Genomic DNA, 22,184 nt, shown 5'->3' with positions numbered 1-22,184 from the left:
GGGTCGAGAAAGAACGAACTGTTGAGAAGAAGAAGAAGAAGAAGAAGAAGAAGAAGAAGAGGAGGAGGAGGAGGAGGAGGAGGAGGAGGAAGAGGAGGAGGAGTTTGGATTTGATATCCCGCTTTATCACTACCCGAAGGAGTCTCAAAGCGGCTAACATTCTCCTTTCCCTTCCTCCCCCACAACAACCACTCTGTGAGGTGAGTGGGGCTGAGAGACTTCAAAGAAGTGTGACTAGCCCAAGGTCACCCAGCAGCTGCATGTGGAGGAGCGGAGACGCGAACCCGGTTCACCAGATTATGAGTCTACCGCTCTTAACCACTACAGTACACCACACTGGCATTCTCACTCTGAAAAACTCTGAGCTCCAGATGCATCCCAACTTTAAAGCTACAATTCAGTGGTGCAGGAGCCTGCAGCCCTCCAGATATTGTTGAACTACAACTCCCATCCTCCCTGATCACTGGACAGGCTTCCAGGGGCTGATGCAAGTTGGGAGCCCCACCCCTTCACCAGATAAACACCTGCCAGAACTTTTAAATATGAATGAATTTAACACTTCACCTCCATTTTTAGCATCAACTTCTAAAGCCCATAAAACACTCAAGGTGGATGTTTTGTACATGTGTGTGTGTGTGTGATTGTCATTTGCATTCACTGTCATTTTACACAAATGCATTGCAGCTGAACAACAACAGGGAAGGAAAATTCCCTGCAGGTAAAGCTGCAGAGTACAAAAGACAGAGGTGATGCTGTGGCAGCAGGTGTGATACCGGCAGTTTGAGCAGGAAGTCCTCTTGGCTAAACCGAAATCCGATGTCGGTGAAAGTGCGCTGGAAGAATCCGGTGGGGCGCAAGACCATCACTAGGTGCAAGTTGCCAGGAAATGAGGCCTGTGGGGAGGAAACCAAAGAGCCAGTATTACATAGAGTTCTCTGCTATCGAGAGGAAAGTCAGTTGAGAAAATCAGCAATGACGTTAACCTCCTGTTATTCCAGCAATATGGCTGCAAACTTTGATACTGGTTTGTGTTTGTGCTTATTAAGGAGTCCAAGGTGTTTCTCCTGCTCCCCATCCATCCTTACAACAAGCCTGTGAGGTAGGTTAGGCTGAGGTGACTGGCCCAAGGTCACCCAATGAGTTTCATTGGCGGAGTGGGGATTTGAACCCAGGGCCTCCCAGGTCATAGTCCAGCACTCTAACCATTACACCATACCCTGCCTTTCCATACAAGGAGGTGTTTCTGGAGGGAGCATGGAAAGTGAGTGGACGACACAAAACCATATTCCAAAATTATTTTTGAAGGGAGTAGAGAGGATGCTCCCTCCAGGGAGGTAGTTCTACATCCTTTCTTGTGAGGGGCCAGTGAGCAAGAGCAGTGGCTTAGGAGCAGAACATCAGCTTTGCATGCAGAAGGTCCCAGGTTAAATCCCTGGCATCTCTAGGTAGGGCTGGGCAGGTCCCCTGCCTGAAACTCTTGATAGCCACTTACAGTCAGCAGAGACAATACTAACCTGAATGCACCAAGGGTCTCGACTCAGTTCAAGGCAGTTTCCTGTGCTCTTTATTCAGGACCAGGAGGAATAGAATGCTACTTTTATTTTGTTGTTGTTGTTAGAAGTGCCATATCTCAGTGGGACATCTGCTTTGCATGCAGAAGGTCCCAGGTTCAACCCCTGGAATACACCATTGTTGTCAAATGGAGGATGGGCGAGTTCAGAAGGAAGAACTGGGATGTTTTCTGCTACTGCTGCCTTCTCCCAGCATCTGCCGCCTCAGGCAGCAATCTCGTTCTGCCTAATGATAGAGCCGGCCCTACTGATCCCAAGTCATTTAAGTTTTTGGAACAGATTAAGAACCAGCAAGGTGAATTATCCACTGTAAGATAACTGGCAGTAGCCAGCACAGCTGGTATGAGAGTACTTCCATGTAGGAATGAGACAGGCAGCCATTAAAACTCTTCACCGCGGGAATTTCCCTTCCCTTCTCCAGACATTTGCAAGGGATTGAGACATTTGCAGCACTGTGATACTGTTCCGCATGTCTTGGCGGTGCTAGTTGCTCTCAGGGAAGACCCGAGGAGGAGACACAGGCTGGTGTTTGCAGCAGACTCTACGTGCATCCCATAGCCACGTAGTTTCAGTCTTATTCCGTCCAATATGGAATAATCAATAGCCCCTTGAAATAGACACGTGCCAATTTTTTGGGCACCTGATCCTTGCAGTGTTAACAATGCCCTTCACCAGCCATTTTTTAAACCGCTTTCAGGTAGGAGGAGAGAAATTTGATATCAAACATGGCCCTCAGCAGTCACAGCAGGAGAGAGGAAGAGAACAAACAGCCTCAAATAGTCGTGGAAGTTGGGGAACAGTCCCCCAAAGATTCATTGCAAGAATATCAATCACATCCTGTAAATTGTTGTATAGGACTTGTTTATCCCACACTTTCTTTGCAGGAGCCTGTGGGTATTCTCTTATGAACTCAGAAGGGGTCCATAAACTTGCCGTCTGGAGGTGTGTAATAACCAGGGTAAGTAATGTCACCAATAAATTATCCCGCCATATTGTTAACAAAAATATTACAGTAATGGATTCCTGGTGTCTGCGACTTAAAAAAATGCATAGATTCAACCTGTACATTATTGCATTATACATACTGCATTGGAATATACTATTCCACGCAATGAGACGTGTGGCCCAAATGCAACATGTTCCCAAGAGCTATTTTTAAGATAAGATTAAAATAATAAATGAATGCAAACTGATTGCCAAAACTCTGGCCTGAATGAAGCCAGCAGGAAGATTTCCAGGGACCAAGAACTGGCTCTTGAAACAAGGGCAAACTGCTCAATAGCTAGCGATTGCATAGATCAAATCCAGCAGAAATCAAACCCAGCAAAGACTTTGTGCTCATTGAATGCAATGCCCACTGGTAATGCAATGTATGTGAGTGTGGACCACAGGATAGTTTCCTCCAAATTCAATGAGCCCCCAAACTGAACGCCACCGCCACCCATTTCCATTGGAACTCACAAGCATATTTACTCAGGGAAAAAATCCCACTGAGTTCAATGGCACTTACTCCCAGGTAAGCTGTGTAGTGAAGGCTAGTCCATTAGGGCAAACAGGGCAAACTGCCCCACCAATCTCATTCTTCAGGATGCATACATGGGATCTGCAGCAAAATGTTGCAGCATAGAAGAGCTTCTGCTCAAGGTTCCAGGCACTCCACAACTCACAAGAGTCTGGCAGCATTCCAGGTCCACTGAGCATGTTCAGTTTGCATCACGCTTACGGTCACCCCAACCTTCTTGTGAATGAGTGGAGGTATTGATAATGGAACTGGCCCCATAGTCTGAACATAGGAAATAGACAGGATAGTAAATAGTTTGCTATTTTCATGCATGCAAAGATGGTTTCGTTCTTGATGGACTTTGCACCTTCACTTCTCTTTCCTTCGCCAGTATTACTGTAGTTTTCTGTGTATAATCCCCCCCCTGAAATTAAGGAAATGGGGGGGGGGTTTGACCAGACTTGTTGAGCTGGGGGGGGGGTTGGCCGAAGTTGTAGAGCTTTTTTGGGGGGGGGGAATGCCAACAATCACTCACCCACCTGACCACCGCTGCCAATTGTAAGCTTATTATCTTGCAGAGTCTGGAAAACTAAGAATTATCCAAACTCACAAGAGTCTACTCAGTGTGCTTCTGTGCGAGTCCCTGTTCTGGGCACACCATGGAATAACGGGCTCAGGCTCTACCTCAGTGGCCAGAGTGACAGAATGCTAAATCACACTTGATGCAGAGAGGTGGGAAAGTATCACCCACCCACTGTTCCAGGGAGAACAGCAGCAGTGACTCATGCAGCAGGCTTTTCTGCAAGTGATTCCTTTCAGAATTAAAGACATGCAATTTATTTGTTAGCAGTTGGCTTGCATCTCTCTTTCCTGGCTCACCATTTCCAAATGAACAGCCCTAATGAGACTTGGCCCTCAATGAATTGTCAAAAAGAAATATATCCCTTTCATACAAGTACGTCCTCCTCATCAAATTATATCCTTACTACCTTAAATCTGCTCCTGAACACCGAGAGAGGGGGAGGAATGGTGAGCTCCTTTTTTAAAACCTTTTCTCCTAACCTTACATAAGCAAATCTGTTTCATTCAGAGCCCGGTGCCATCCCCCACAATGGCTCTCCTAGGGCCTTTTTATGCAATCCTGCCTTCTTCTACAGCCTTTGACTATGAGGAGGGTTTGAGCTCAAGCACGGCTAACCTCCAGCAATCAGAATGATAAGCGCTGCATTTGTACATGCTTGATCGTTCAGTGTGGCAATGCCTACAACTTTGGAACTCCCTGCCTATTGAGATGAAGCAGGGGCCTTCATTGTACTCTCTTCAGAGCCTGCTAAAAACACTCCTGTTTAGGCAAGCCTACCCAGGTGCTGCGAAAGTTTGGGTGATTTTTTTTATTTATAAGAATTTATTGAATTTTAACAACAATAACAAATACAAAATGAACAAAACACTACTACAAACTACAATACTACAAAAATACAAAAAACATAACACGCACACACTTAATACCTATTCTTATCTTATTCATGACATTGTTTTGGGACCTCCTCACATCCTCTCTTCTGCGTACATTTCTAATTAACTATAGTAACTTTATGACATTGTAAATTCTTCCTTCTCAACTAATCTTAATCTTTATTCCTCCTGTGGAACTGAACCTACAAATAGCCTTACTGAAAGGGACAATCCAAATGGTCTACCTGTTCCCCACAGTGGCCAGCCAGATGCCTCTGAGAAGCCCACAAGCAGGGCATGGAGGCAACAACCCACCCTTGCTTTTTGTCCCCAGAGCCTGGTACTCAAAGGTATACTGCATCTGAGCATGGGGGCTCTATTTAGCCTCAGATAACCAACACAGAGAATTCAGGAACACAAGAAGGGACCTCAAAAATGTGGGGATTAGCCAAATCCATGGGTGAAGAAGAAGCCTACCAATGGTATTAACTAATTTACTTGTGAGATATGGTCACTTTGACCTGCAGAACTGGCACCATTGAAGGTTTCACGTAATTCTCATTCCACAATTACAGGAAACTAATCACTTTGTGGGCAGCACCTAAACTTTGGAACTCCCTGCCTATTGACATAAGCAGGTGCCTTCACTGCACTCCTTGCAGCACCTGCTTAAAACACCTGGTAAATCCACCCAGACATGCATTTCAATCTCTTTTTAGCTTGCTGTTACCTTTTAAACACTTTAAATTATTTGTTTCCAACTGGGGGTTTCTGATAATTTTAATATTTCTGGTGTACTGCTTAGAGGTTTTATTTCAGTCAAGCAGTACATACATTTAATTACATTAAAAGAACCTGTGGCAGCTAAATAGAAACTCCTTGTTCAGCAGCGGTCTACCTGATAACAGGGGCACCAACAAGAGAAGCCAAAGGCATCTGTTTGGCAATGTCTGGAGGTCAGTATGTTGGACTACAAGCAAGACTAGCTAGCAAGTCCAGCGGTCAGGGATGATGGGGATTGTAGTCCGAAAACAGTTGGAGACCCGAGCTTGGGAAACACTAGACTAGATGCTGGGTCTTTGGTCCAATCCAGCAGGGCTCTTCCTGCATTTTTACAAGATTGGAGAGGACAGGAAGAAATATTGGTGCCTTGTGGTCATTGTAGGGCAGAAGGCAAGGAGCCCAGCAGCAAGCCTGCATTCAGACTCAGGGATTATTGCATTAGTTTTCCTTCTGCTCCATTTCCCAATATTCCTTTTACACCACACTATCTGTTGCGTTGTGACTTTTTGATGGATATACTGCCATGTGCCATGCTATATTTCATGCACATCAGTGTGTGTGGTGTGATGCAACAGCAGATATCACCAGATATGTTGCCACCACCCAGTATGCTTATGAGTGCTTCTGTCCTCCCCCCATGAAAATGGCAAGGAAGAACTCTGTGCTGGAACACCAGCCCAAACCTCATCGCATGGCATGACCTATGAAAACAGTGGGGAAACTGCAGTGCAAAAAATCCCACAATTTTCCAGGTTAATGTGGTTGAAAACCATGGAAGCAATTAGCCTGGAAATAAACCCCTGCTACATTTTCAGAAGTGGCTGTTATTTCACATGGAAAATCTCCCAGAATGCAGTAATTATCAGATAAGGAAATGTCAGGGAAATGGAACAAAGGGGCTGTCTGAAAACAGCTTAAGTGAAGGCAGAGCTAATGACAGACAGAGACAACTCATTCTAGTTTAGTCTCCATCCTCTTCCCTGCTGAGTTCTGCAAGGGCAACACTGAAGCTAAACAGGCAGAAGCTAAATATCCGTTTTAAGCAGAGGTGTGCCTATGGGTTGGACAAAGGCACAGGCCTGGGGGTGCAAAAATCATGCCTCTTCACTCTGGCCTGGAGTGGCTAGGAGCTCACCCATCCACCGCAGGCCATTCCTCTGCTGCTTTGGGCAGCCAGGTGAGGTGCACAGGCTGTTCTGGGTGCCTCAGCAGGTGCAAGGGTGCCTAGGTATGCCTCTGGTTGTAAGTAAGAGACCAGGTAGTTTGGGGCTGACACAGGGCAGGTTGAGGTTGGTAGGGCAGTGTTTCCTTTGCAAGTTCTACTGGGCAGAATAGGAAATTCTATGGCTTCCAATTCAGACTAGAACCAAGCAGCTGAACTACAACTCCCACTAGTCCCGGATAGCACAGGCAGGGGTGGTGGGAGTTGAAACAACATCCAGCAGCATCTGGAGGGCCACAGGTTCCCAACCTATAGCTTAGAGCACCCCTGCAGGAAGGAGAGAACAGAGTCAGCCTGGCACCACATCAACCTTACATAACAGATTGTCCCTGTGGCCTATGGCAGACTCTGGCTTTCCTTCCTAAAGAGCAGTAGGAGTCAGCCAATCCCATTGAGATTGACCAGAAGCACAAGCTGCAAACTCTTCCAGGTGGGTAGCCCTCTTGGAGCAAAACCAAACAAGAGCCTTCTGGCTCCTTAAAAGACTTAACAGAATTAATTAATTGTGATGTAAGCTTTCGTGGAGTCAAGCCCAATTCATCAGATGCATCTTCACCCACCTGGAAAAGTCGGCTTGGACTCCACGAAAGCGCATACCTTAATAAATCCTGTGAAGTCTTTTAAGGTGCCAAACTGAAAGGCTGAAGCAGTTTTAAGCAGAAATGGATTGATGACTCAAGAAGTCGTGGCTTGTCTCCCCTTTGGACAGGGCTGAGGAAAGGGTGAATCTCCAGGCATTGCTGGGATTCTTGCTCCCAGTCATCCCTGACCATTGACTGTGCTAGGGCGAAGCAGACGGGAGTTGGAGTCTAACAACATGGGGAAAGCCACAGGCTTCGCAGCCATGGCTCAAAGTCCTGGCCTTTGCAGAAGTTAACTTTTCCACATGTGCAAAAACCAGAGCCTAACAGAGCTAAAGAAATCATGGTGCCCTTCAACATTCTAGAAGGCTGGGTGCGGTTGTGCAGCAAGGACATCTCCAAATCCTCCAACATTTCAAAGGTTAAGGTGGGGGTGGGGGCTTGCGAAACCTCTATTCTCATCCCAAATATTCCCCCACTCCACTTGGCACACTACACATCACCAAAGCTTCCCCTATGCTTGCTGAATGTTGATTTAGTCTGCAAAGGTCAGTAGCAGACCCTTCAAATGTCAGAGGCATCCTGTGCGATGGCAAAATTTGGCACCTCCCTCCCACTTCCCGCCTTCCATTCTACATCATAGTTGTGGCACCTCCTGCAGTGCCCACAAGGCTCTTCACCCAGTTTGAGTGAACTGGTTGCACTCCCCTAAATCCACCTCTGCAAGAGTCTTGTCTGGCACTGGCTAATCTAAAGCAGTGACATGTCAATAAACCAACCATCATAGTTCTCTCTCTCTCTCTCTCTCTCTTTAAAGTACAAAAAAGCCCCAGAACACACATTGGAGAAGTTTTTCACTTATATGATGGAATTGACTGAATTTGCAGAATAGCTGAGCAACATTTGTTCTACAGATAGGCAGTCATGTTTCATTTTAGGAGGTGGGGGGGAGGGGAAATGAAAGAATACATTTGCATGCATGTGTGGTAGAGCTGGCCAGTATAAGTTTTAGAGTGCCAGAAGAACATGCATCTGTACAGGCTAACAGAAGAGTTCAAAGGAGTTCCTCCTTACTTCTGCAAAAATGCTAAAAAATTAGAAGCAATGGTTTTATTAAGTGCAGGTAAAAGATCAGGACTGTCCCTGACAGAAGGGAAAGTATTCAAGGCTGGCATTCTAGGAGTAGCTAATTTCAAAAGGCATGGCCTATTTCTTTACAGGCCCTGCAGGAGGCTCCACAAAGAATGAAATATTTCTGCCTGATTTCCTCTTTCTGCCTTCAAAGACCAAGGAATATATATATATGTATGATGCAATAAAGGGGTTCTGAAGTCCCCCAAATCTCTCAGAGAGAAAACTCAGACTTAGGAGCTCTGTTTAAAACTGGTGCTAACCTTGCTTCGTCAGTGTGGACAGGTGTTTTGGACAATTACAGAAAATGCAGTAAATAATGCCAAAACATCATCCTTTCCCTCCCCCCCCCCTTTCATTTTCCAAGTGCTGTGTTCAGCAGTTTGTCCTAGACTGCTGCACTGCTAGCCAGGCTGGATGCTAGTGCTGCATCAAGGCTGCATTTGAACTTAGAAATCTGCTTTGGAAAAAAAAAGAGAGAGAGAGAGAGAGAGAGAGACTGCAGGCAGGCAGAGTCCTTACCGCATTCCTTCTTCCCCTCATCTTGCCTCCTGGGGGATTCGCCTCGGCCATCTCCCTTGCAACACAGGAACTGGCTACCTTGCCCAAATGTCAATGCGGCATCAGTGAAATAAGACCCATGGATCTCGTGAGGTGCTTAAAAATCGCCAGGGGTAGCCGGTCGCCTGCACTGCTGCTTCTCTCCGTGCCAAGGCATCGCTGCACAGAACACACAGAGCAGCCTCCTCACTCATGTCAGTTGCACGGGTGGCGATGATACATGTTCCCATAATCCATTCATCCCCAAATGCAAAACTGACTGGCAGATAACCTGGTCCTCTCCTCTGGCTAAAGCAGAGCAGGCAAGGGTGCCAAAACTATGAATGGCTGTTGGCTGTGCTAGCCGGCAAGACAAGTGGGGGGGGGGGTGCGATGAGAGATTCAGTGGCCAAGAACAGCTATAGATTTTTAAGGTGGAATGCAGAAGTTTGAAGACGTATATAATGCCATTTATAGCTCACAGCAGCAACACACTCCGGAGCAGTGTTAAGGCTCTAGCGAGCATCATTTCTGGTGTTTTTTTCCCCCCTCCCTCAAAGCTTTCCCACAGATGAGAAACAAATGATGCTTTGTGCAATGCTTTGATGGCTGATAGCTGCTGGGCAACTAATACAGAGACAGAGAAGGAGAATGAGAGGGATAGAGGAGAGGGAGCATATGGTCTCCATTTTTGCTGCTGGCTGCCACAGATGTGCCCTGGTGAAGAGAGCAGATCACATGCCCCCGAGGTGTTTAAGGCTACTAGCCAGGATGGCTATGCTACCCCTATACTGCCAGAGGTGCCATGCTGCTGGATCCCAGGTTCTGGGAATTGCATGTATGGAAGGAGTGCTGCTGTGCTCAGGTCCTGCTTGCAGGCTTCCTATAATGGGTATCTGGGTGGCCACTGTGAGAACAGGATGCTAGACAAGGTTCTTCTTTGGCCTGATGCAGTGGAACTCTTCAAAAGTTCTGTCAATAACTACAACTTATGTTCTATCAACAGCTACAGTGTGTTAGTTTAAACTATGGAACTTGCTGCCACAATATGCAGAGAAGGGCAGCAACCTAGAAACCTTTAAAAGGGGGACAGTCAAAATAATGGAGAAAAGGGCTATCGATGGCCACAATGGCTATGTTATACAATCCATTGTCAGATGTTGCTGTTGTTGGCATCCATCCACCCGTCCTGAGATGATTGTGGCTGCAGAGATGGGTGACCTCCCCAGGGCACAAGACTGGGCAGTGCGTATGGAGGTCCTGGGCTGCCCAGACAACAAGACTCCCCTCTCAGCCCTGCTGATGTGGTCAAAGGAAAGCAGAGCAAGACATTTGGCACCAGCTTGGCTGCAGGAGTTGCCAGAAAGAGGTATACAAGGCGCCATCCAACCATCTTAGGGACTGCACTACAGATTTGCACAGGGTTTACTCTTGAGCCTTTTCTTTCCCCAAAGATATCCTGCAAGGCAGCGTCATAGACTAGATGCAGAGAGGTGGTGGGAGGCACCAGCTGGGGAACACCTAAGGGAAGACGGCTCAGAGGGATTGGTGGTGGGATGGTGATGAGTAGTCAGAAGGAGAAGAGGGAGCAGATTGTGAAGAGGTGTCACAAGCTGAAGGGATAACAGGGTTTAGTGAGCAGGAAGAGTCTGTGGCAGAGAGCAGAAGCAGAAGCAGGGCCAAGTGGCAGAGATGAGGCAAGCTGGTGAGGAAGCCTGGGTGTCTCCCCCTCCTGCGGCGACCAGCTCCCCTCTCTTCTGGTCTTCCAGAATCCAAAGAGGTGTGAAGAGGGCGGATCAAAGACAGGCAAGACGAAGGAGCTTCAGATTGCTTGGGAAGGAAACAGGGGAGGAGGAGACTTAGAGAACTGTGGGAAACCTTGCAACTGCCTCATTGGGGTAAGAACTACTGGGATGAGTTGCTTTGCTCACTAGGTCTGGCCTCCTGGGCTCTTTTGTTTATTTTCATTTTTCATTTCACTTTAAATTTGTAATACCGCCTTCTATATTACTATGCACAAGGCGGTTTACAAGCCGAAGAAACAACAAAATAGACAGCAAAGATCATATACGTAATAACAATCTGATCCAATACAAGAAAGCCACAATAACTTTAAAATAAACAACTTATATCAAATAAAGCAATTTTCAATAATCCATTAGAATATAATAGTAAACAGTAAAATTTAATATCCACAAATAATAACGCTTATCAGTTACAATAAAGAATTACTAGACAATAATAAATAAAAACCACAGCAAATCGCAATGCATAAAATGCCACAAAATATGCAAAACCATGTAAAAGAATCAAACTGAGAAACAAGCTCACACAACTTATAAAATGGTGGGTTTTTTTAATTTCCAAGAACTCCTGTTATTTGAATAAAGAGTTAACTTCACTTGCTACTGTGTGAGTTATTGCTGACTTGCTCGTGACACCTGCCCTGACAGGCAGCGGGTATGGAATTTCCCTTGAGGTTTACTTCCAAAGCCTTTCTCAACAGGTGAGTCTTGTCATCTGGGCAGCCCAGGACCCACCAAACACACCGCCCAGTTCTCATGTCCCAGAACTGGTCCAGGAGGATACCATGGCCAATGGTATCAAGTGCTGAAAGGAGATCAAGAAACAGGAGCAAGGTCACACTCCCCCTGCCCTATTTTCTGCAAAGGTCACCCAGCAGGACGACCAAGGAAGACTCAGTTTCATGGCCAGGCCTGAACCTAGAATAGATCTAAATAAACTGTGTCCTCCAATAATTCCTGCAGCTGCCCCATCATGGCCCTTTCCACCACCTTCCCCCGAAAGGGGTGTTGGCAACTAGCTGTTCAAATACAAAGGGTTGAGAGCTAGTTTATTAAGGAACAGTCTTTCAGTGCAGCAGAGACCACCCCTTCATGCAGCAAAGCATTAACAACACACTGGGCCCAAATAGTCAACCACCTTCTGCTTAATCTGGCAAGACAGGAAGAGAAGGGGTTGAGGGGCACCCCCAATCTATCTCTCTGGCCCAGCCTCAAGTGCTGACCCTCTAATCCCACCCCAAGGTCAAGAGCCTCCCTGGTTAAGGAAATGGTGTCTGTAGGGGCAACAGCCAACCCCCCTGCCTTGACTCCCTAATCTAGATTGGTGCAGCACTGAAAATCCAGGTGGACAGAGCTGGGTAAGGCCCACCCAGCTCACTCACCCATGCCAGATCAGCCAACTCAAATTGTGAATGAACATGGTTTTATTATGGACTGATTTGGCATTCAGCACCAGCACCACCAGACCAAAGAGCTCAGCGGATATGTCACCTTCTGCTGGAGCTCACTAGGGCTAAAACAAGACCAAACACCTAGGCCTTCTCCCCCAATGGTGGTCAGCCCCCCAACTCCCCTTCCCTTTCCCAACTCCTCTGGAATTGGGGAACCAGTCCTCAGAACTGTTCCCAGGCCATACCCTCTTTAGCATCATCCTACAATGATTTTGCCTGGCTGGAATGTGTAATTGAACTGTGGTAATGCTACTTCTTCACCTGGATGGAGGGTGTCTTGGGGAGTATGTGTGAGAGAGAGAGTGTGTGTGTTTGTGTGTGCAGAAACCTCTGGCTTTTGCCTGGCCGAAATGCAGCCTGCTCTCCTGGTAAGAGTCACAGCCATTGCTCCACCCACTTCTGCCTCTAGCCCTGCCCATTTCTGGCTCCTCCCACCACTGGCATTTGTCCCCCAGAAGGTTACCCACAAAGGAATTATGCTCCTTGGGCAGATAATGACACTCCCCTTGTGCCCACCCCACCACAGAAGAACTTACTGCTATTCTTTGCAGAGTCATTTTGACTGACGTCCATGTATCCAACCTTCTGTCCAGGATTAGGATAAATTTGGTGTCCAATTCACGTTGGCTGGAACACAAGAAAATTAAACAAATAAGAAGCAGGGAACAGAGCTGTGCCATTCACATCCACACCAAAAATTCACAACCAGACTTCCTTAGATCCAGGAACTTCCTACATTGTTTTTCAAAAAAATGGCTTTCAATACACAAACATCCATTCCCATTCTGAGTTAAAAGCTCACCCTTGAAAAGTCACACTGGCAGGGTGTGCCAGCTGAAGGTTTCTATAGTCACGCACCACCCAGGTCTACCAGGAATTTGGATGGGCAAATCTGACGAACCAGGTGTCTCATTTTTCCGGTTCTTAAGTTCAGTTCTCCACATATCCAAATCAGGTTGCAAATGTTGTTTTTAAAAGTCCTCATGAAAAGTCACTGGCATTGCAGTTTGAACTTCCCATAATATACCGGTACCCATTTTTGTATGCACCCGAAACACACATTTTTGCAAATCAGTTTCCCCTAATTTAATGCATTTTTATGTAGGTGTGTGTGTGTGTGTCTGTGTGTATGCCAAACTCCCCATATTATATGCATTTTATGTACACATTACCTGACTGGGAGCCAGGTACTGTACCTAAACTAGCACCTTCCCCAGTTCCATCCATCCTGGACCCTACAATTGGCTAGGGAGGCCTTTTTGTAGTGCTGCCACTGAGGGCTGGTGCAGAACTGTGACAGAGCCTTTACAGGAGTGGCTCCCTGGTTGTGGAATGCCTTCACTAGTGAAGTGCACCTGTCTCCATCATTATTAACTTTCAGGAGGAATTTGAAAGCATTCCTGTTCCCCATAGGCACTGGGTGTTGAAGAATCCTGTCCCTTGCAACCCGAAGATCACTGGATGGAACAGTGTTTATAACTGCTAATATGGTTTAAAATGAAACAGCTTTTAGATGCTTTTAACTGTAACTGTTCTTAGATTGCTTTTAATTATATTATAATGCTTTTGTTTTTACAACTGTCTGTTGCCCAAGGCTCTTTTGACAGAAAGGGCAGGATATAAGTCTAGTAAAAGAAAAAAATCAACAAATAATTACAAAATTCAGCACAGTTTGTGTGTGTGTGTGTGTGTGTGTGTGTTTTAAAGGATGGCTGTGCCTTGGTTCACATACTGTTTCAGAAAGTGCAAATTAGGCACATTCGCCTTTAAATACAAACTGAACTGAATTTCTTCCCCACTCCTAAACCCAAGAGACGGGACTGACATGGGTCTCAGTGTGATGTGATGGTTAGAGTACTGTATTATGACGTGGGAGACCAAGAGTTCAAATCCTATCTCAGCCATGAGGCTCACTGGGTGACCTTGGGCCAGTCACCATCACTTAGCCTAACCTACCTCACAGGGTCATTGTGGGGCTGAAAGTGGAAGGAGAACCATGTATTGAGCTCCTTGTGGGGGGGGAGGTGGCATATAAATGCAATCAATAATATTGCAGCTGACAATATTTAAAGATACAGGTAGGTAGCCGTGTTGGTCTGCCGTAGTCAAAACAAAACAATAAATAAATAAATAATTGGGGGGGTTGGTATCTGAAGAACTGTGCATGCACATGAAAGCTCATACCAATAACAAACTTAGTTGGTCTCTAAGGTGCTACTGGAATGAATTTTTGTTTGTTTGTTTGTTTCAATATTTAAAGAAGCAGCAAAAAAAAAAAAAAAACCTATGGGCACAAAGGAGAAACTGGTTTACCAGCGACAGGGACCAGAGAGCTGAAATTGATAGTAGATGGGGATAATTGGAACAGGGGCTATTTATCTGGAATAAGGTGGATTCTTCTTTCTCTGTTGCACAAGTCTTTGTTTTCCCAGCAAAACCACAGAACCGCATACAAAAAAAATCGCACGTGCCCTAACCTTGCCTGACTCAATTACTAATTCACGTTCTTCAAAACTATAATTTAGGTGAACCCGCTCTGAATCTACTCATCACACTGTTAATGAGAGGTTTGCATGGCACTTGGCAAATAACATTGCCTGGAGATCAAGCTGCAAATTCCAGCGTACGTTGCAAGATTTTGGTCAATTCATTCCATACTTATTTTGTTTTCTAGGATCAAAGCCACTGAAAGAGTAGGGTGGGGCAGGGCAGGAAAAAGAAAGGGCGGAGAACCAAAGGAGGGCACACACCCTAGCAATGGCTTACCAGAATCTGATGCTGCAAGACTTGTAGCGGGGTGAGATTCAGTACAGTTTGCATTTTAAAGAGAGCCTACCAAATTCATACTAAACCTGTACTGAATTGAAACACATGCTTCTCTAAACAACAACACACACAAAAATAATGTGGACAAGAATGCAAATATTAGGACAAAGTGTGCATAAATGGAAAAAGGAACCACATTCAAAAATGTTATTAAGAGGGAGAGGAAAGTTGGATATTGAGGATAAGTTTAAGAGTAAATCCCTTCCTTTCCAGTGGTATATAAATTTTATGAAACACACTTTCATAAAATGCACACTTTCTGATGCATTCACCAGTACAAAACAATGCAATATCAATCTTTTTTTTACATAAAATATGCATTGTTATTTTTGTGCACACTTTTGGGCATCTCAAATACACTGCAAAATCTGGGAAAGGGTGCAATCCAAGTGGGAGTTGCATTCCGATCATCTAGCGAGTCTGGGAATGTCAGAGCAGGTTGGTCCATTGCGCAAAGCAGGCCAAAGGAGTTCCTTCCCCATCCCTAGTCTCTATATTCCCGTATCAATCAGCACCCAGCCAGCTGAAAGGCCACTGTGATTCTGTTAGGCAAATTTCTGCTTTGCTAATCTCTCACTGGTTGTTCCCATGAATTTCATGGTGCTGCCACCTTTGCTGTCTAGGGTGTGGTGGGTGGTGGACTGCTATCTGCCAGGGCGTTCCCTGTAAGCAATACTGGGAACAGCCCTAAAGTACCTTAGTAAGGTGGAGCAACTCTGCAATGACTCGCTCGCCAGTACAGGAAAGCTGGGTTGCACTTTCATCTTTGGAAACGGCAACCTTCAGTTCACACACGAGATTGGTGGCAACACACCTCTGGATGAAACTCCCCCCCAAAAAAACCCTCAGGGGTTTTGGACAGGTGGGAAGAGACTGCAATTTTTGTTTCTTGCAGGAATTCCAGGAAGTGGCTGGGCTCAGTGGGTGGGAAGAATTATATATCTGAAGCTGCAGCAAAGAGACGAAGTGGGCACCCTGTTCCACTGGCAGTTCAACCACTGTAACAAACAGTATGCTCTGTTCAACTTCCCTTCTGAAACTGGCCAGGATGTGCTGCATTAACATTATTACTTTGTAATTATAGCAATTATTGCAATTATTATCCAATCACCTTCTCAATCTGGCCCATGGACTGTCCAGGAATGAGCATGTTTTTACATGAATAGAATGTGTCCTTTTATTTAAAATGCACCTCTGGGTTATTTTGGGGGCATAGGAATTCGTTCTTTTCTCCTCCCCGCCCCAAAAAATATAGTCTGGCCCCCCATAAGGTCTGAGGGACAGTGGGCTGGCCCCCTGCTGAAAAAGGTTGCTGACCTCTGGCTTAGAGTGTCATACTAGCACCTGCAAGAACAGGGTTCAAATCCCTGCTCAGCCATGAAGCTCACTGGGTGACCTTGGGCCATTCACTGCCTCTCAGCCAAACCGCAATAACTAAATACCTAAATAACAAAAATAAGATAATTAGTCTATAAAGCCCTTAACAGCTTAGGGCCAGTTTATTTGCAAGATCACCTTTCCCCCCATATATGTCCCCTTGACTGCTTTGATCTGTGGAACTGGTGCCACATGATACTTGTTCCACCTTCATATGAAATTGATCCTATAGTGTGGAAGTACTCACTCTTCAGAACTCCATGCTTAAAGGATAATTCTGCTAGCCAAGAGTGGGGGCGGGCAGAGATGCTGCTTAGCAACCGGGCAGAGTGGCATGATGTTTGCTAAGATGCCACTTGCTCTGATTGGCTGTGCAGTACTGAGAGTCTTCCTCCCTTCTCCCCACCAGCTAATTTTGCTGAATGTCTCCCTGCTATATACAAGGCCTTGAAGTAAAATAGATAAAAACATCTTATGCACATTTTTCTCATTTATTTATCCTCAAATTACACACAAGTTTTGCTCATTTTCCTTGGTAAAGAGTTACAAGGATTTCTTTTGTCTCCACCCGCGTTATTTACATGACTTTCCTAACACTGTGTCCTGTTTCCAGCAGCACCAGATGCTTCTCAAAAACGGATGTTTTGTCTCATTAAGACAAGATCCCTTCCCCTGTTTGTTGCTCCCAGTGCTCAATACTTGGGGGTGCAGTGCTTCTGAATACAAGGTTCCATTTAACTATTGTGGGAACCTTGAGTTTGTCTAATATCCTTTTTTTTTTTTTGGAGCATCTAGGCATAGTTACCATCACCATCGACTTGTGGGCATCCTTTTTGACTGCCATTTTACTAAATTCAGCATCAGTTCACAAAAAATGTATCAGTGCTTGAGTTAATAAATGGCACACCTAGACCAGGAGTTGGCAGCGTTTTCAGGTCAAGGGGTGCATTAAGATTTTTTAACAGTGGGCACCAGCCCCTTGCCCTGGATCAGCCTACCCTCTGAGAAACAGAAAGAGAGAAGGGTTGGGCACAAACACATGCACACACAGACTTCAATTTCCCAAGGAACCTAGATTCAGATCCAAAAGAATTCATCTGAGCCTTGAAAAAAACCAAAAGCTGAAAGAGGAAGTGGCAAAGAGTACCACTCTTCCCAACTTCCTTCTTCAACTCTATGACCCTTTAAAGGGAGAGTAGGGGGAAGTTAACCACCCTTGCCACCTCATGACCAAGGGAGCAATCCATGGGGTTCTTGAATCAATGGGTGCCATGCATGTTCTTGATCCCTGGGCCAAGGCCCAATATTCATTCTCTGACTTCAGCAATGAACCTGCAGATACCATCGAACTCAGAGCAGTTAATGCTAGATTCATTTACTGACCACATAGAGGCAAATGGCACTTAAACTCTCCAACAAAGAGTGGTGCCATCAAGTTAGGATTTTTTGGGCAAATATCCAGGGCACCACTGAGCAGGAGGATCTCCAAGTGTGGTAAAATGTCAGACTGACCGCAAGTATTACTGTTTATTAATTTATATACCACTTAATGCCGCAATAAGCTTCTAAGCAGTTTACGAGGATGATAAAACCAATTACACAAACATTCAAATATAAATGTCAACCACTAAGATACAAAAGGGGTGGATGGGGGAATCCTAATAATAATAATAATAATAATAATAATAATAATAATAATAATAAACATCTGCAATTAAAATATGTGCTAAAACAATCCCATTGAAACAGGAGACTCAGGTCAAGGAAGGGAAGAAATACACATTGTCATCTAGAGAGACATAAAGCCATTAAGTCCAAAAGTGAGTCTCTTGTCTGTAAAACAAAGTTCTGAGCACCTTGCTACTGCATTTAATATACAACCCAACCTGCTGGGCAGGTATCAAGGTAGACTGATTTCTTTTATTAGTAACTTGACCACAGTTAACATTTTTCTTTTTCTTTCCCCAGTTCTTCTTACTTCCTGGCAGCCCAGTGTTGAAGGTTGACACAGGTGAATTAAACCAACAAGTGTTTAATTATTAGGTTCCAGAACAAACATTTGCAAATGAAACTAGTGAACATGATATATATATGCTGTTATTTGGACCTTCAGGATTGTGGGTGTGCATTACTGTTTTTAAATCCAGCACACATTTAAGGCAAGGATGCACAGAATCTCTGTTTCATTTTTTTAAACAGTCGCCGGCCCTTTGCCAAGTTTCTAGACCTCAGGGAACATAGCTCAGTTTCTGAAGCTGTTTCTAGTATGTGAAGGGATAAGTATGTCCTCTGTTATTGATGCATTGCTCCTTATTGAAACGGAATCTGCTACTATGAAGTGGGATCTAATAATAATTTATGATAATAATAATAATAATAATAATAAACACCTGATCAGCAAATAGCAGGCATTTGGTCTTCTCTGACTGCCACTGACTCTCCCAGTTCTCAGGAAGAGAGAGGTATTTCTCATTAACTTCCACCAGATTTTTTTTTCCTACTGGAGATGCTGGTAATTGTATCATAGAATCATAGAATCCTAGAGTTGGAAGAGACCCCAAGGGCCATCCAGTCCAACCCCCTGCCAAGCAGGAAACACCATCAAAGCATTCCTGACAGATGGCTGTCAAGCCTCCGCTTAAAGACCTCCAAAGAAGGAGACTCCACCACACTCCTTGGCAGCAAATTTCACTGCCGAACAGCTCTTACTGTCAGGAAGTATTTGCAAAACATGTGCTCCTAATAAATTGCTATGCCGTGCCCCCTACCAGAAAAAAGCTGCAAGTTTTCTATCTTGGTTATTGATGCAGCAACACTGCTGTTTATGATTCTGGTGCTGACATAGTTTGTCAAAGTAAGCAACAGGCAACTATCTGTTTTTTTATTATTATGCTGATTCTCCAGTGCATCACAGTAGTCTGCATGCCCCCTGCACGAAAATATACCTTTCATCCCTGCAACAACCTTGTGAGGTAGGCAAAGCCAGCCTCTGTCTCTCAGACTAAGGAAGACACGGTGGAGAAATGCCGTGGCTTTAAGAAATATGGTTTGTTTATTCACCTAATTACACCTTCAGTCGGCATGGAGGGAGTCCAGATCTTACAGCCTGGCCTTTTCAACAGGGGCTGGTACCCCCACAGCAGCGCAGGAAACCTTCAGGCAGCCTGCCCAGGAATGATCTCAGCTCCTCTTCCTCCTCCTTGCTTCCAGAACAGTCACCCTGGCAACCTTCCACATCCCCAGTCTCTGTTCACACCTCAGGGCAAGGGGGAAGGCCCTCTCTTGTATTGTTAAAAAGTAAAGGGACCCCTGACAGTTAAGTCCAGTCGCGAACGACTCTGGGGTTGTGGCGCTCATCTCACTTTATAGGCCAAGGGAGCTGGTGTTTGTCTGCTCCACAGACAGTTTTTCCAGGTCATGTGGCCAGCATGACTAAGCCACTTCTGGCGCAACGGAACACCGACACCAGAGCAGCGCACTGAAATACCGTTTACCTTCCCACCGGAGCGGTGCCTATTTATCTACTAGCACTTTGACATGCTTTCAAATTGGTAGGTTGGCAGGAGCTTGGACCGAGCAACGGGAACTCATCCCGTTGCGGGGATTTGAACCCGCCGACCTTTTGATCGGCAAGCCCAAGGGTCAGTGGTTTGGACCACAGCGCCAACCGTGTCCCATTGTTAATGTCCCTCAATTGCTCTCTATTGTTCCTTGAGGAACATAGCTCAGCCACAGGGATTCTTCTGCAGCTTGCATTCTCCCTTCATGTCCCAAATAATCAAAATCCTAGCATTTGTTAATTTATAGGGTTTAGGGGAGCCCCCCCACCCTTAAATCTATAACAATATCTTTTTTAAATATATATATTTTTATTTTGCTTTTAACATAACATAAAGAAACACACTTAAAAAAACAACATCAAATACAAATACATGAACTCCGCCAAGTATTGTTACTTCCCTCCTTTTCCACCCTGGTTTTATACCTTCTCCTCATTATTTTGCTTTCCTGACTCCATTTTTAACTTTTTATAATTAAATTATTATCTATTTTGATAATTCTACTATTACATTGCAAGTATTGTATCAAAACCTGTAAATGTTTTCATATTTTTACAATGATTTTTTTTCTGATTTGAACCTTTGATTGCTTTGATTCCTTATTCTCCCAAGTCAACTTTGCTAATTATAAATATTCCAATAATTTTATTCTCCATTCTTCAATCGTTGGTAAACCTGGTGTTTTCCATTTCTGTGCTAGTAAGATTCTGGCTGCAGTGGCAGCATATAAGAATAGTCTCTAATCATTTCTCATGATTTCCTTTCCCACTAACCCCAACAAAAAAGCTTCTGGTAATTTCGGGAATGTATATTGTAACATTTTTTTTAGTTCATTATATATCAACTCCCAAAATCTTTTAACCTTCTCACAACCCCACCACATGTGATAAAAATCTCCATCTTTTGTCTTACATTTCCAGCATTTCTTATTGCTGATTCTATACATTTTCGCTAATTTAGTTGGGGTTATATACCAACGATACATCATTTTCATGATGTTTTCCTTTAAGACTGTACAGGCAGTAAACTTAATAGTTTGGTTCTATAACAATATCAAGCTGGTGTAACAGCGCAGCACCCACTAGAGTGAAATATGGGTACCTTGGGATCCGAGTTAAGTAGCTCAAAACTTTTGTTACAACCTCTTCGGGCATTTGGTTGAAATTGGAATTTTCAGGAAATGTTATGATCCAGCCGTTGTCTTTCCCTCTTCCACCTAGTTTGGAAGAGAGGGGGGTTGGGAATAAGTACACATCCTAAACCAGCTGCTAAACCATTCAACCCATGTGCCTGCTGGGGGAGGCAGGGTCACGGTCAAAGACCCATTACTATTTCTGCAGCAGGTTCCCTGTCTCCAGCATCTTAAAGCTACCCAATCAGCATGGAAGGGGACCTTTTCACCATGAAGAAGAAGTCTTCTCACCCTGGGTGCTACTTGGAGCTCATCTGGAATGAAAGAGATGATTCAGCCCCTGAGGACTGGCTCCAAGGGCCCCTCTAGAAAAAGAACATGGGGAGAACAACGAGGAGGAGTTGTTCTAAATGCTCCAAAGCTAAGCATTTAGGAACACTGAGAACGCAAGGGGCTTATGTGCAATGGGACTTCAAGGAAAACAGAACTCAAGTCACTCTGAAATAAGACACTGGAGCACTCCAAATCATTTGCCCGTGTGAATGCAGAGCTCTAGCTGAAGGGCAACAAATGCAGATCCACACTGGTTGTTGAATTTCATCTCTAATTACTATTACCATATATTGATAAGATTATTGCATAATTTTTGAAGGGGGCATGGCTGTGACTATCATGAAGGGGTCCAACTACACTACTATGTGACCATGAAACTAACCTAAATGGAGCCCTTATTTATTATGCTAACTGCTGTGGACTTGCATTTTGCTTCAGTCTCAAACTGCACTGTCCATCCCTGGTCCCAGCGGAGCCCTTGTTCAGTCTCAAACTGGCCCCAGCAATCTGGGGTGGGGTTTAATTTAATTTTGTCTATTTATATCACACTTTAAAAAAAATGTTTGGGAGACAAAGAAGAGTTTGCCATACTCACCAGAAAGAAATGCAAATTCTTTCTTCAAGTCCTCAGCAATGTCCTTTGCACGTGTTGGAAGAGATGACTCTGGCAAACAAAGGAACATGAAATGCATGGCTTAATCATTGCGTAGCTTGAGCCTGTCACATCTTTATCCCACTTTCTCCAGGCTTCTCCTTCCTGCAGCTCTGCATCTCCATCACCCATCGACTTGAGTGCCTGCTCTTCCCTTTCTATAGCCTCTGCGTGGGAGGGTCATAGCTCAGTGGCAGAGTACCTGCTTTGGATGCAGATGGTCCCAGGCTCAAGCCCTAGCATCTCCTGATGGAAAGGGACCCT

The 22,184-nt window shown here is 44.8% G+C and overlaps 1 protein-coding gene across 4 annotated transcripts in view; it reads right to left on the bottom strand.

The window, feature by feature from the left end:
• The window catches only part of MCF2 (MCF.2 cell line derived transforming sequence), a 76,686-nt gene that overhangs the window by 42,128 nt on the left and 12,374 nt on the right, over positions 1-22,184 (bottom strand). For 2 of the 4 annotated variants that reach the window (XM_033137563.1, XM_033137564.1), the window contains exons 2-5: positions 21,864-21,932; positions 20,905-21,019; positions 12,577-12,667; positions 774-893 (exon numbers count right to left, since the gene is read on the bottom strand). In XM_033137563.1, coding sequence (XP_032993454.1) covers positions 774-893; positions 12,577-12,667; positions 20,905-21,019; positions 21,864-21,932 — 395 coding nt within the window. Of the gene's footprint in view, positions 1-773; positions 894-8,766; positions 9,159-12,576; positions 12,668-20,904; positions 21,020-21,863; positions 21,933-22,184 lie in introns of those variants that run through there. The other 2 variants (XM_033137566.1, XM_033137565.1) reach the window with 2 other exon arrangements.

This window comes from Lacerta agilis, chromosome Z (assembly GCF_009819535.1).
Source record: "Lacerta agilis isolate rLacAgi1 chromosome Z, rLacAgi1.pri, whole genome shotgun sequence".
In the NCBI taxonomy this organism is placed as follows: domain Eukaryota; kingdom Metazoa; phylum Chordata; class Lepidosauria; order Squamata; family Lacertidae; genus Lacerta; species Lacerta agilis.
Note: the sequence above shows the minus strand (reverse complement) of the source record. Positions and strands in the feature narration are given on the sequence as shown.